The sequence below is a fragment of the Eubalaena glacialis genome, chromosome 7, assembly GCF_028564815.1.
Source record: "Eubalaena glacialis isolate mEubGla1 chromosome 7, mEubGla1.1.hap2.+ XY, whole genome shotgun sequence".
In the NCBI taxonomy this organism is placed as follows: Eukaryota; Metazoa; Chordata; class Mammalia; order Artiodactyla; family Balaenidae; genus Eubalaena; species Eubalaena glacialis.
This window is the reverse complement of record NC_083722.1, coordinates 81,780,274-81,796,086: the sequence shown is the minus strand read 5'-3', so window position 1 is coordinate 81,796,086 and position 15,813 is coordinate 81,780,274. Positions and strand designations below refer to the sequence as shown.

General features: G+C 42.3%; 1 protein-coding gene across 4 annotated transcripts in view; it reads right to left on the bottom strand.

Moving 5' to 3' along the window:
• PXK (PX domain containing serine/threonine kinase like) overlaps positions 1-15,813 on the bottom strand; it is a 75,108-nt gene that overhangs the window by 14,447 nt on the left and 44,848 nt on the right. For all 4 annotated transcript variants that reach the window (XM_061195457.1, XM_061195455.1, XM_061195458.1 and 1 more), the window contains exons 7-16: positions 15,063-15,137; positions 12,018-12,122; positions 11,131-11,232; positions 10,499-10,660; positions 9,950-10,067; positions 8,611-8,689; positions 5,862-5,910; positions 1,301-1,378; positions 681-767; positions 169-238 (exon numbers count right to left, since the gene is read on the bottom strand). In XM_061195457.1, coding sequence (XP_061051440.1) covers positions 169-238; positions 681-767; positions 1,301-1,378; positions 5,862-5,910; positions 8,611-8,689; positions 9,950-10,067; positions 10,499-10,660; positions 11,131-11,232; positions 12,018-12,122; positions 15,063-15,137 — 925 coding nt within the window. The remainder of the gene's footprint in view (positions 1-168; positions 239-680; positions 768-1,300; positions 1,379-5,861; positions 5,911-8,610; positions 8,690-9,949; positions 10,068-10,498; positions 10,661-11,130; positions 11,233-12,017; positions 12,123-15,062; positions 15,138-15,813) is intronic.

Sequence of the window (15,813 nt, the reverse complement as noted above, 5' to 3'; positions counted from 1 at the left end):
TAGCACTTGAGTCCTGTGAGCCTCTGAATGCTGTGGCAATCCTTCCCTGGGACAGAGCTCTTTTGTTCTCTGCATTGGTCACCACACTGCCCAGGAAAACCCAAGAACCCTTGACTCCTGGTCCTAACCTTTGGGACCTGGGCCCCACTACAACCTATAACCAGTTACCTGAATTATTGGAGTTGCTGTATTTTGCTGAATGCTCTTCACTATTTTCAACAGCAGATCGTTTTGACTTCTTTAAAAATAAAAAATAGAGGGGGAAAAGCGAAGAATAAACATACCAGAATAAAAACATTTTCCAGGCATAGTTAAACTAGCTACACACAAAGTCATATTTGGCCTCATAACTTAATACAGTGAAGAAGCCACAAGCCAAAACTAAAGGGAGAAATAAAACCAAGAATGCTGAGTTTACTCTCTCAGGCCAGTCATTCCCCGCATTACATTAAGGCCATAATCAGCCCAGCAAGCCAGGAAACTCTATGGTCCATTTCTCTGCTGCTATTATATGGCTTTTCTTTCAGAAGCTGCAAACCAGTCATCTGGAAATGGTTTTAGCTTTCAAGGAGATAAAGCACAGAATCTGTCATTAACTAAATGGGCACCATTAACCTAGAACTTTCTTCACATGTAGTCAGGAATTCGCAAGAAAGAATTCAGAGAGACACCAGACTTACCTTTCGAGCTAAGATCTTCCTCTTTTTTCTTTCTTCTTCGGATCCATGGTGAGACTGAGCTCTCGTCAGTCTTCGATGCTGGTGGATCTTTAAGAGACCACAATTCACCACAACTGTAAGCATATCCTACACTAATGAAAATCTCTAACATGTTTTGCCAAATCAAATCACTTGGATGAAAAATCTTTCCTTGCTCAGCCTGTCTGCCTCCAAGCTTGGGTCTGGATGTCTGGGAGAAGAGTGTGCCAGCAGATGAAGACCTTTCTCTCTCCCCGAGTTCCTTCCTGCCTTTCTCTCTCTTACGGAAAATGAGTGTGGTCCCCAGCACCTTTAGAGCATGGAGCATGTGTGCCCCACCACCGCCCAGTCTGTCCTGATCATAAAGGATGACCGCTCTTTGTGGACATGTCTGTTTCCCCTACAGGCTGAGCTCCTTGAGGGTAGGACTGTGAAGTACTCGGCTATCTCGCAGCATTGAATATGGAGTCTGGTCCAGAGCAAGTATGCAAGAACTGTTTATAGAATGAACACTCAGTTACAAGTAAATCACTGTGATCACCACAGCAGAGGATGGGGACACTAAAAGATCAAAAGGCAATGAGAAACTATTAGCAATTTACCTGTTTCTGTTCTTCAATTAGCCTCTTTTCTATACATTCTTTGGCAATTCTCAATGCCTCTTTTAACTTTGTGGGGATCTGAAAGAAGAGAAAGTACATAATCTATTGAGTAAAATAGCTGGAGAGTCTCTCAAGTCCCAGTTTGAATGAAAAACAGTTGCTAGTCAAGGAAGAGGACACCTGGAATGAAATCAGTTACAAGCTGTCCACTTGACTCCTATCCTGGCCACTTTTGGTATCCCCAAACACACTCACCTCATTAGCACGCTTTAGCAATAAATATATAAAACTAACACATAAATAAGCATGATGTATGTTTCAAGTATTTAAAGTTATTCTCAAGGAACCGCAAATTGCCAAAATAATCCTGAAAAAGAAGATGGAAACTGGAGGCCTCACGCTCCCTGATTTCAAAATGTATTACAAAGCTACAGAAAACAGTGTGATACTGGCAATAAAGACAGATACACAGACCAATGGAACAAACAGAGAGCCCAGAAATTAACCCTCATGCCAAAAGCACACAGTGGGAAAAGGACAGTTTCTTCAATAAATGGTGCTGGTAAAACTGGATATCTACATGCAAAAGAATGAAGCTGGACCCCTACCTTACACTGTATGCAAAAATTAACTCAAAATTGGATTAAAGACCTAAACCTAAGACCTAAAAACATAAAACTCCTAGAGGAAAACACAGGGAGAAAGCTTTGTGATAATGGATTTGGCAATAATTTCTTGGACAGGACACCAAAAGCACAGGCAACAAAAGCCAGAATAGACAAATGGGACTGCATCAAGCTTAAAACTTCTGAACATCAAAGGAAACAATCAACAGAGTGAAAAGGCAACCTATGGAAGAGGAGAAAATAATTGGAAATCATACATCTGATAAGGGGTTAATATCCAGAATATATAAAGAACTCCTACAACTCAAAAACAAAAACGTAAGTAATCAATTATAAAATGGACTTGTCACCAAAAATGGATTATGCCACAATAAACCTGAAAAAATAAATAAATAAAGAGCAGAAAATCAAAGGAAAAAAATGGCAAAGGACCTAAACAGACACTTCTCCAATGAAGATACACAAATGGCCAACAAGCATAGGGAAAGATGATCAACATCTCCAATCATGAGAGAAATGCAAACCAAAACCACAATGAGATATCACCTCACATATTAGGATGGTAACTATCAAAAAAACTGAAAATAACAAATGTTGGTGAGGATGGAAAAAACTGGAACACTTGTACACTAATGGCGGGAATGTAAAATGGCACAGCAGCTATGGAAAACAGTATAGAAGTTCCTCAAAAAAATCTAAAAATAGAATTACCATATGATCCAGCAATCCTACTTCTGGGTATATATCCAAAAGAACTGAAAGCAGGATATCAAAGCACACCCCACATTCACTGAAGCATTATTCACAATAGCCAAGGGATGGAAGAAACCCAAATGTCCATCGATAGATGAAGGGATCAATAAAATGTGGTATATACACACAGGGGAATATTATTCAGCCTTAAAAAGGAAAGAAATACTGTCACATGCTTATAACATGGATGAACCTTGAGGACATTATACTGGGTGAGATAACCCTGTCACAAAAGGACAAATCCTGTATGATTCCACTTATATGAGATATCTAAAAGGTAAAATGTGTTTGCCAAAGGGCTGGGGGTGGAAAAATTGGGAGTTGTACTTAAGATGGTTCTCGAGTTTTCGTTTGCAAGATGAAAAAGTTCCAGAGATCCGTTACGCAACAATGTGAATACACTTCACACCACTGAGCTGTACACTTAAAAATGGCTAAGAGGATACATTTTACATGATGTTTTTATCATAATTAAAAACAAAAAAATATACAAAGCTTACTGGAACACACACACACAAATTCAAGTAATTATTTTATAATTTCAGAGGGATTTTCTCTGTGAAAGACTTATTTCCTCCCTCCCTCCCTCCCTCCCTTCCTTCCTTTCTTTCTTAAGACTTATTTTCTGAATTTCACAAGATTAAGTTTTTTCCTACTGGAAGATGCTATTAACAAAAGCTTAGTGTGGTTCTGAGCTTGTCATTTCTTAATTTACTAGTTTTTCAAACCATGAGGAGTTCAGGCCTAGAAAACAGACACCCAGACCATGTTCAACTTTTTGTCTCTATTATTCTTTTAAAAATTTAAGTTTAGGGGACTTCACTGGTGGTCCAGTGGTTAAGAATCTGCCTTCCAGTGCAGAGGACGCGGGTCCGATCCCTGGTCGGGGAACTACCATCCCACATGCTGTGGGGCAACTACTGAGCCCGTGTGCCTCAACTAGAGAGCCTGCGTGCCACAAACTACAGAGCCCATGTGCTCTGGAACCTGCGTGCCACAACTAGAGAGAAGCCTGCACACCACAATGAAGAGCCTGCATGCCACAACTAAGATCCGACGCGGCCAAAAACAAATAAATAAATAAAATGAATATTAAAAAATTTTTAAGTTTAAAAAAGTTTTGAGTAGGTAATACATAGTGATATGGTTCAAAACTCAGAAGGCATAAAAAGGGTATATCCACAGTAAAAAACATCCCACCTAGTCCCCCACCATGGAGGCAACCAACATCACCAGTCTCTTGTGTATCTTTCCAGAAAGAAAACGGACATACAAGAGATTAACGCTGGTTTTTAAGATCACAGTGTCTTTGCTGCAGGCTCTCTGGCTTGGAGGAAGAACAAGGGCTGATGATAACCCCTGGGCTGGACTACTAGGGTTGAGGAGAGCATATTTATTTACAAGGCTGAATGCATTTCCTGAAGAGTTTCAGTAAAGAAGACATGAATTTAAAAGTTTTTTTTTCCTATATCAGATCCAAAGAAGCTATTACTGTCAGAACTCCTCTAACTGGCAAAACAGGACAGAGGAAAGCTTCTCCCTTGCCTATAAGTCTTCTGACCCCACCTTGTTTGGGGTTTTCTTTCTTTTTTTTCCCCCTAAATGTAATTTCTTCGTAAGAGTTTTACAGGTTTTTGGGGAATAGAGAGAGGAGAAAGAGAAATACCCTTCATCTCACTACCCAAAACAATGCTAACAGTGATCGCCCAGCCCTGAACTAGGCATTCTCAGGGATCATCTCAGTTGTCCAGTGACAACAGACAAGTTTTACTCACCAATTCTACACAACGAGTAAACGTAGACCCAAAGAATAGGTCCTTGCCCATATATCAGTGGCTCTCAAATGAGGGTGATTTTGCCCCCGTCCCCTCCCTAGGGGACAGCTGGCTGCATCTGGAAGCAGTTTTCACGGTCACACAGTTGGGGGGTGGAATGGGAGTACTACTTGTATCTAGTGCGTACAGGCCAGGGGTGCTGCTCAACATCCCACAACGCACAGCAGAGCCCCGGCAACAAAGAACAGCTACCTGGCCCAAAGTGTCAAAGGTCATGGCTGAGAAACCCTGCCTTAGATAAATGGCTGGTATGTGAAAGCAAAGCAAGGCATCAACCTGGTTTGGGGGAGTGCCAAAGCCCCTGCTCTTTTTTTTTTTTTTTCCTTTTTTTAAATTGGGGTATAGTTATTTCACAATGTTGGGGTAGTTTCTACTGTACAGCTAAGTGGAGTTCCCTGTGCTATATACAGCAGGTTCTCATTAGTTATCTGTCTTATACATATTAGTGTATACATGTCAACCCCAATCTCCCAACTCATGCCACCCCCGCTTCCCCCCTTGGTGTCCATACGTTTGTTCCAAAGTCCCTGCTCTTTTCACAATACCGCATAATACTGCCACTTCCCAGGAGACTTCCTTCCAGTCCTTATTCTAGACAGAGGTTTTTTTTTTTTTTACACACTATATTTTATATCCTGTTTTTTTCCCTTAGCCCAAATAATAATCATTTTCCAGGCTACTACAATGTCTTTATAAATTTTACTTTTATTAGATAAAACACATTTAATCCAATACATGTACTTAAATTATTAAGCTATTCCCTCATTATAGGATATTTAGATTATTTGCAATGTTTCTTTATGTAAAATAAAGAAGGCTGCTGGCCATTCCCGTTCCACAAGGATTAAGCTGCAACCCATTGCAATTGCCCTCCGAAGCTTCGCCCTGGGGGGAATTCAGGGTGGAGAAAAACAGGAAGCATTCGGTGGTGCTTTGGATATACAGGACCCTAGAGAGTTAAGATGCCTATCTAAGGAAAAATTTCAATGACCCCAGATTCTTGGCATCTTTCATACATAGAAAAACACTAAAATCATTAACTTGAGATGTCTGTCTTCTGTGATTAGCAGTAATCTTTTTATGCTTGACTACATGTTTTTTTCCAGCAAAAAGTTCATATATATCCTAGCCCCTCCCCTGCCTCTTCATAGTTCCTTAGAGCTATCAGAGAGGCTGTCTCCCGGCTATTGTCCTCAGTAAGGTCCCCAAATAAAAACGCTCTTAAGTGTGTGTTTTTCCAGTCCACACTTATAAATACTGTACCTTCTTTTTTTTTGATTAAAAAAGCGCTAACTTTCCAAGTACACATTTATGTCACAAACCAAGAAATGATATAATTTGCTTTACCTTAAACTGTGGCTTTTCGGAAGTAGTTAGCAGAACATCACTGAATAATCTGTAAAGAAAAGAAACAAACAAAAATATCTTTCTTAAACCAGGTGCACTCCCAGAACACGATCAAAGCAGAATGAGACATCTTTCGCCCATCAGGTCCCCCAGAACATCCTCCAGCCCCTCCAGCCCCGGGCCAACCCACCATCTCGGGCCAACCCACCATCTCGTTTTTATCAAACTCAAAGGAGTTTCCGGGCCACCCAAGATGACCTCCAGAAACCCGCCACTCCCCACCATCTCGGAGCTCTCCAGGGGGAGTGGGTCAGCCGTGTAGGGGAGGTGATTTCCCCACTGAGGGGTGACAGTCTTCTCATGCTACATAGTGAATTAATTCACATTTTGAAAAGAAATTTGCACATTATTTATTGTATTTATATTATATTGCAAATAATATATGCAGTAGATATTTCTAAACAGAATAATTGGCTTTCCTTTTTTTTTTTGGCCCAGAGGAGGAAAAAATTTATTCTAGAGCTCAATATAATAAAAACATGAGAGTAAGTAAAAAAGGAATTGTTCTGATTGGAATCCAACGAGAAAATAATTTTCTTCTAAGAAAAGTAGTGTTTCTCATGCTCTCTTAAAAAGAAACAGCAGCTCTGGGAGAATATCAATTCTTTCTTCAAAAGTGTGTTTTTTGTTTTTTGTTTCTATAAAGGGAGTTATTTATTTTTTTAATAAATTTATTTTATTTATTTATTTTTTGCTGTGTTGGGTCTTCATTGCTGCGCGCGGGCTTTCTCTAGTTGTGGCGAGTGGGGGCTACTCTTTGTTGAGGTGCGCAGGCTTCTCATTGAGGTGGCTTGTCTTGTTGCAGAGCACGGGCTCTAGGCTCACGGACTTCACTAGTTGCGGCATGCGGGCTCAGTAGTTGTGGCTCGCAGGCTCTAGAGCGCAGGCTCAGCAGTTGTGGCACACGGGCCTAGTTGCTCCGCGGCATGTGGGATCTTCCCGGACCAGGGCTCGAACCCATGTCCCCTGCATTGGCAGGCGGATTCTCAATCACTGTGCCACCAGGGAGGCCCAAAAGTGTGTTATTAAAAACAATAGCATGAGGAATTCTGAACTGTTGTGGCTAAAACAGGTCAGAGAATTTAAATGGTTGTCTGGGCAGTGCCCAAAAGGCTCTAAGTAAGTCCTTCCTTGAACGGTCCCCCTTTTTAAAAAACAGGAACTACATCACAAGTAGAAGTGACAGGGTTAACTTTTCCCCCACAGCACTCCCTGGGCGGCCTGGAGGTGGAGACATAACTCTCCCCTTCAAGGCCGAGGGTCCACTTATTTCCAGACAACACATTTTGAACTGAACAGAGTTCACACCTCTCCAAGTGCTGTCTCAAGGCTGAAGCCCACACGGTAGAAAGACTTAAGTGAAGAAAAATTATCTGGATTCACTTTAGAACTGGAAGACTGGGAGAAAAATGTAAGAGCTTTGGAGCAGGGGGTGCGACTACAAACCCAAGTAAATTAACGTGGATACAAGCTGTTCCCTAATTACAAATGCATATGTTCTAAAAGTGTGTGTGAAAATTGTTTTGTTTCCCTGACTAGATCTATTTTTCCACGTTTACACTGTTATTAATGGTGGCTGGTTCAGGGAGGGAGGCACCAGTGTCAGTCAAACATTAGGAAGTCACATCCACGTGGCGGGGGCTTGGGCTGCTCTGTCCATCACAGCCTCCCCAGGGCCGAGGACAGCGCCGGAGCAGACTTTCCCTAACACAAGGAATCTGAAGTTATCACTGCCTCCTCTGACCTCGGGCTGTATGCACCTCAAGCTGTCCCGCCTTATTTCCCCATACAACTGTTTCCCAAATACATCTGTTTACAGAGCACTGGGTAAGTCGCAAGGCACAGAGTATAAGCTGAATCAATAGTAAGCATAACTAACATTTAATAAGCTCTGCTTTAGTAACTGGCACTGTACTAGGAATCATCGCAATAAATCCTCCCAACAGCCCTCTGAGGTGGGGGCTATTATTGTCCCCATTTACAGATGAGGAAGCTCAGCTTCCAGAGGTTAGGAAACCTGCCCAAGGTCACCCAGGTAGAAGTGGTAAGGCTGGGCCCACCCCCAGGTCTGTCTAACCTCAGACACATGCTTCTTAACCACCCTGCTGCCTTTCCATGAAGGAACAGAAAACATACCTAAAGGAAAGGCCCCAAAGCACTATGTCACCCACCTCAATTGACTATTCATAACCCTGTTTAAAGGAGAATGTCTTCTGAGCTCTACGCCCCAGCACAGTGCCTGGTACACGTCAGACGTTAGATACGTGTTACCCAGTGAGTAAATGAACAAACAAGTGCAGGGGAGGCCAGAGCCACGCTGCCCTCCTCCGAGAGGCCAGACCCTCCCCAGCCAGCGGCTAGTGAAGCAGCCACAGCCGTGGGCCACGCAGTGCACTGAAACAGGGTGGCCCCCCTTCACTACCTCCCAAGTGGGAAGTCCACGTATACGATGCCAACATGGACAGGGAGAGACACACGTGAAGATGACACTGATGTGAAGAGAGAGCAGTCAGGCTATGGTGCAGAGAGGTCACAAGGAAAAGTCAGGACATCATGCGGCAAGTGACCGTCAGCAAGCAGGTCACGGTGACTCTGCGGGGACGCTGTTGAGTCTCTACCAGGACCAGACACTTGGGCTAGTGGTCAACACAGTTAGGAAGGTTACAGCCAAGGTGTGGGATTGACTTACGGCATCTGTAAGAGCCGGGAGACGGTGGGCATGCCATTTTTACAGGCTTCACAAGACAGCGTAGACTCCAACACGGCCACTTGAAATGAACAGATACACATTTTAGTTCCACAGGACATGCTGGCAAATCCACTTGGTGATGAAAAGTTTGACACCGCTTTGCAACAACTCTCTGCGGGCTGATCAGGACAGTGTCAAAACTCTTCACGCACAGACAGATGGCACACGTGCCGGGGAGGGGGATGCTGGCAACACTGACACTGCTGACGCCTCAAAAGAAATGGTTCAGGAACCACATGCTGACAGAAAGCTAAATATATTCCAGAGATAACTGGAGTAGGGATTCAAGATATCATCCATAAATATGTTTGGTCTCTGAAAAGAGAAGTAAACACTACACAGAAGTAAAATTCTGAACCTGAGCGACATTTCTCTGCTTGCCTGCTTTTAGTCAAAACCATCACACGAAATGCCAACTGTTAGTATCGCACCATCCCACACCTTGGATGATGTAAACAAAAGCAGCCAGATTTTTCTACTTGCAGGTAACTGTTCAGTTTCAGCTGTTCTGTTCAAACTCAACCCAAAGAAGTCTCGGGGCCTGTTCTCTGGAACCATCTCATTTGATACAAAACTAACACTGGTGGAGGGTTGCCCCGCATGCCTGGAAGGCACAGTGGTCCAAGACCTGCCCTGCCCTCCCCTCCCTCTGCTCTGGCAGTGAGTTCTGAGCTGGCTGTGGAGGGGATGAAAGGGTCCCAGGATGACTCTGCATCAGTCCTCACATCCCTTCTTCTTACAGGTGCCCACCCATCCCCGCACTCGCTTCAGCCCCCTCAGTAATGCTAGAAGAGCTCCTGGATCCAAGGTGCCAGCTATCTGCATTCCTGTCTGCCTTTCCTAGCCCTGGGCTTGCCAGGCTCTCCTCTACCATGTGTCTAGTCTGTGGCTGTCCTCGCAGGTCTCTCTCCAGCCTTGGTCTGACTCCTGACACCTGCCTGAGTCCGCAAGACTGGCTGCAAGTTGCCTGCTCCTGGCTCCTGCTTCTATATCAGACTCAGTCTGGCCATACTTCTCTTCACATCCTCTTGCTTCCAAAGTTCTAATGCATGTTATAAAATGTCCCCTGAGGTTTCAGATAGCCTGACAAATAGACAAGCTATCTGTATTTTCAGGGAAATGCATTTAAGGAAGTCACTCAAATTACTTTTATACGAGTAAGACTTTCTGGCTGTGGAACGTAGCAACTTCCTCTGGGTCTTCCCTGGACTCTGGAAAGAGGGTGAGTAGCTCTGCACGTTACGAGGGCCCAGAAGGCACCTCCACACCCCATACTGACCCACAGCCATAGACGGTGCAGGAGGGAAGGAGTCTACAGGCACTGAGTCTGGCGGTCGTCCGTAAGTCATTTCATACAGTAAGTGGCCAAAGCAGTGGACGTCCACACTCTCCAATGTCTGCAGAAGAAAAGAGAGCAGTGGCATATTTGGCCTTTGCTTTGGCTTTGTGAATCCCAAGCCTCCTGCCCTGGGCTTCCACTAAGAAACATGGCCCAGGGGCAACCCCACTCACAACTGGTAGTTATGACCCAATTCCAAAGCCTTTTGTAAAAGCTCACAAAGCATTGCTCTGACCAAAGGTCTTGGTCCTACCCTCCATGGTATTCCAGTCACTGGTTCTATGCCCTCCTTGTCCCAGCTACCACCTCAACTAGCCTCTCGGAGATAGAGCAGTGCTGTGGGAGAACAGCGCCAACAGGCATGCCTATCCCAACTGTACCTGTCACTGCTTAGTGCATATTTCTTACAGTGGCAGATCATGTATCCTGCCATGGGGATAATTTATACCTAAAGATAAACCTGCTGTTTCATGACTTTCAGCAACTTACATTGATTTTCCTGAATTGTGAGAAATAAGATCGGTAGAAGGAAGGAAGGCCCAACAAGGAATTCTCAAGGTCCAGCAGCCGACAAGCGTCCCCTTCCAGCATCACGTTGGAAGCATGAAGATGCCCATAAGGGAATCCCTTGTCATGGAGAAACTTCAGTACCTATTAAAAAATAGGTAGAGGTCACATTCCCCCCCCCCACCCCCGCAACTCGTTCAGATACAAGACAGGTTAAACTTTGCTTTTTCAGTCAATATATTTTGAAACAAAACCAAACCGGTCACTGGGGAGATTCCTAGAAAAAAACTGAACAAGATAGCTGAGTTATCTTGGCACCAAGATAAAGATCAACCGAAAATAACACAAAAGTTGGTACTCACACAATAAAGTTCTTAAATCAGACCCTAACTTAGGAATTTCCAATAGCTAAGCTTTTGGAACTGTGTTGATCTAAATTACTGCCTTAGTCTCAAATATTTGCTTTTTGGGATAAAATATGACAATGCCACCAGTTTAAAAGCCATCAGACAACTTAAACTACTTTGGATATTGCCTGAGATCTTTCCCAAAAGAGTATGGTGAGGCTGGGTGAAATTCCAACGCAACTTAAACAAAAATTAAATAACTCTTACCTCTAATATTTGCCGCCCATATGTTTTTATTTGCTGGAGTTCAAGGCCTTGAATCTTCTTAGGGTTGCAGTACTTCCTTAGGAATGGGTCTTTTGGTTTTGCCTTTGGAAAGGAACAAAGAGCATATAAGAAGGCAGTAGACTGGTCGAATTCTACACACGGCCTCCCTGAACAGGCAGGACGCTAAGAGGCTGGGGGGCACCAGATGAGTCCAGCTGGCAGGATGTGGGCTTTTAAATACAGCAGTCTGCACAGTTAATAGAAAGAGGCTGACCTGGGTTCCAGCCTTTCTCTAGTCCAGTGAAGACACCAAAGTCTTGTATACTGTTAGAATTCTTCAGTATTGTTTTTTTTTTTTTTTAACATACAGAAGTGTTAATTATATTATCATGTTGTATACTACATCTCTAGTACTTATTGATATTACTTACCTTACAGCTGTGAGTTTATACCTTTTGACAGCCTTCTTCCACTTCCCCCTCGCCGCCCCCCTCCCCACCTCTGGGGACCACAAATCTGATCTCTTTTTCTATGAGTTTGTAAAGCTTCTCAGTATTGTTTTTTTTTTTAATTTTTTTTACAGCTTTATTGAGATAGTTCAACATTGCTTTGTTAAGTCAAAGTCATAAACTTTAAAACTGACCTAAGAGCAGCCTACAATGTAACGGATATAATCATGTAATGTTCAACCTTCCCTCATGTGGAGAAAGGAATGCTCTTTAGCCAAATTGGGTAGTTTCTATTGCTAAGATAAAAATTAATTCCAAATAAAATTAAAATTAAATCCACAGGGCCTACCTTCTGGAAGCCTAGGGATCAAGTATGAACAACAGGTTCTTAAGGGACATGAGAACTTCTTTATGACCATGAATTTGCACCACAAGTACCTTGTAGATCAGGTCCTTCAAAGTTCCTTTTTCATTAAACATTCTAATTAGCAACGCTGAGGATTCGTTAGCTGTGGCAAAGGTAACACGATAGATGTAAGGGTGCTGCCAAAACAAAAAAGAAATTCACATTTATCTGCATCAGCATCTATGCTCCTTTTAGATCCAGGATCCGGTTATGCAGAGTCAAGTACCAGCTCGATAGTTTAATTGCACATAAATGCAGAATATTCCCGGAACACATGGCATTTTCAAGTTATTAGATGGTCAAATAGTAATTCATTTTTTAGATGAGAGAAGGAAGGTAAACTATAGTGACAAAAGGAAGTGGATAAATGATGAGCTAAGCTCTCCAAGTGAAGGTGTCTACTTTGGTACGAGTAGTCTCACAGTTCAGACAAAAGTGTGGTGCAAGAGAGGGAAAGTCTGCATTTTTGGAACAGTGGTTTTAATATTCTGCCTCTGTAAATTGGTAAGAAATACAGCCAAATCCTAGAACAGCCAAGTGGGAACCAGGATAAATGTGTCTTCACTCACAGCTTTGCCTAACATTCCACACTGCTGTTTAGTGACAAGCTAGGGAGTGTAACAGCCAGGAAACAAGCAACAGCAGCCATCTTTCGGCATTGTGGCCCTTTTCCAGGGCAGCTAGCATGAATCTTCCTGTCCCTCTACTGGAGTGTGCAATGGATGTCGACAAAGTGGGGTGGGGAGTAAGACAAATTATTTAATGACTGAAAGAAAAGTCCTCACATGACCTGGAATTTTGGTTACATGGACCAATTGGCTTCAGGTATTACAGTGTCCATTAGCTCAAAGGAGTACCATGAGCATTTAAACCCTTGGGAGCTGGGCTGTGCAAGGATTGAGTGGGTCGGGGGATGGAAGGGTGTGCCCAGGGAAATATAGCAAATTGATCATGAAGTTTCTCCTGATTATCACATCAAAGCGATTGCTGCTGATATTTTAATGGCTTTATTAAATATAATTCACATCCCATTATATAGTGAACTCAATGGTTTTCAGTACACTCAGAGCTGTGCAACTATCACACAATCTAATTTTAGAACATTTTCATCACCTCAAAATGAAACCCAATGAATACAATAAAAATCCTTGAGTCCATATTGATATAAATAGACAAAGAAGAGAGAAGAGGAAGCTCTTCCTTACAGTAGAATGCCAACCAATAAATAGAAGAGGAATGATGGAATTAGAAAATCTCTATGAATGCTAAAACTAGTGGATTTGATAAAGAACAGGCTATTTATATAGTGTCAAAAAAATCTCCTTCAATTACTTATTAATTAATTCTAGCTATTTATCTTATAAAAATAATTAAGGAAGGGTACAAATGTTTAGCCAAAATTGTTCACTATGGCTTCTTTTTTTAATAAGAGCAAAAAACTATAAGTGACCCAAATGTCTAATAGATTAGCTGAGTGAACTGAGGTAGAGCCAAGGATAATTCTAATGCAGCCAGTAATAATGATATTATACTATATTTATTAACAATAAAAGATGTTCATAGTATACCATTAACAACAACAAAAAAATCAGGTTTTAAAACAATATATAATTTTTCAAATATAATCATATAAAATTCTAGAAAAGTAACAACTGGACATTTTGTTTCATACTTCTGGTTGGTTGGAATTATGGGCAAGTTTTATTTTATTTTTGCTTATCTGTGTTTTCTGAGTTTCTGTAATTAATATGCACCATCTTTTTATTTATTTATTTACTTTTGTTTGTTTGTTTGTTTTGGCCACGCCACATGGCATGCAGGATCTTAGTTCCCCCAACCAGGGACTGAACCCATGCCCCCTGCAGCGGAAGTGCAGAGTCTTAACCACTGGGCCGCCAGAGAAGTCCTGCACTATCTTCTTTTTAAAAAGCACATCCATTAAAAGAAATTTAGAATTGGGTGCTCACAGCCTGTGTGACACAACTAATCAAACTCAAAGACCACAGCATTTGTTTTTTGGCCAGGCATCACACCTCATTAAAAGCTTGGTTTTGCTAGCCTGACAAGACACTCTATCTTCAAGAATGGACTTGCCGGGACTTCCCTCGTGGCGCAGTGGTTAAGAATCCCCCTGCCAATGCAGGGGACACAGGTTTGATACCTGGTCCAGGAAGATCCCACGTGCCACGGAGCAACTAAGCCCGTGCACTACAACTACTGAGCCTGCGCTCTAGAGCCTGTGAGCCGCAACTACTGAAGCCCGCGCACCCTAGAGCCCGCATGCCGCAACTACTGAGCCCACGTGCCGCAACTACTGAAGCCCTCACGCCTAGAGCCCATGCTCCGCAACGAGAAGCCACCGCAATGAGAAGCCCGCACACTGCAATGAAGGGCAGACCCCGCTCACCACAACTAGAGAAAGCCCGCGTGCAGCAACGAAGACCCAACACAGCCAAAAAAAACAAACAAACAAACAAACTTAAAAAAAAAAAAAAAGAATGAACTTGCCAACCCAACTGGACAGGTCAGAGTAATTGTGCTCATTCAAGGGTCCTACATCCTCATGCATAAAACAGATAAAGAACATTAACACTAACTCAATTTTCTGGCCAGATTACTCTTTTCCTTAAAAATTTCTGCATATATTTTGAAATACACTCATGACATTCTTTCCACTGAAAGCCTTCGATTAGAATCCTTCATTCAGTTTACCTAAAACTGTATCAGTTCTGTTTTCTCAGGCTGGAAACAGCTCTTTCACTGATACAAACGTCCTTACCAAGAACAAGAGGCTCAGAGAAGTGGCTGCTTTCCTATTCTGGTATTTGCTTAAAACACAAAAACTACATTTACATTACCACATGTGTCATGGATTGTCTAGAGGTCATGAATGTCATTTAAATGGCCTCTGATCTATGGGAGTAGTCCTGAGCGCTCTCAGTCTGAAATGAAATCCACTGTACCTCTCCATTCTCAGGCCTAGAGACTATTTCCAGCTCTTCTGTCCATGGTCACTCATGAGAAAACACTGTGAATCTCTCATCGGCACCAAGAATAATAGAAGGACTTGTACTCACCAAACAGGACGGCAGAAGTTTGATTAGACACTGAAAATCTTTATCTGACAGATACTTGTCAGGACCAAGGTCAGCCTGCAAACATGGGAAGAAATATCAGGGTGCTGTCTTGGTCATCAAAAGAAAAACTCCTTATAAGTCTTTCCTTTTTCCTTTTTTCATGTTTCTTTCTTTTTTTTTTTGGCAGCGCCACATGGCTTGCAGGATCTTAGTTCTCCCCGACCAGGGATTGAGCCTGTGCCCCCTGCAATGGAAGCGCGGGAGTCCTAACCACTGGACCGCCAGGGAATTCCCGAGTCTTTCCCTTTTTTTAATCTGTCCAAATATATAACTGTAAACCAAAGATGAAAACCACATTAATTCTTGCTGTCTCATGGCCTTTCTGGAGAGATAGCATATAAACATACAAATACTAGGACTTAACTGTAATCTTACCTAATTCCATTAATCAAGTGTATCACTAGAACTCTCAAGTGATAGATAAAACAAAGTATTACCCAAGTATTTTCTTTAAAACAAACTGCCAAACTGTCAACCCTAAAGAGGTTCCAGAGAACTATTTTAAACTGTTTGCATTTTTTTCCAAATGTTTACTAGTTGATCAAATATAATCACATCGATACTACCAAATGCATAAAAAAGTGACTTAAATGACTCTCCTTTGATGTGTGACTAAGGAGGCCTTTACATCACTCAGGAGCACAATACAATTTTGTAATTCTCTTGTCAATATCTGCTTTCATAAACCCAT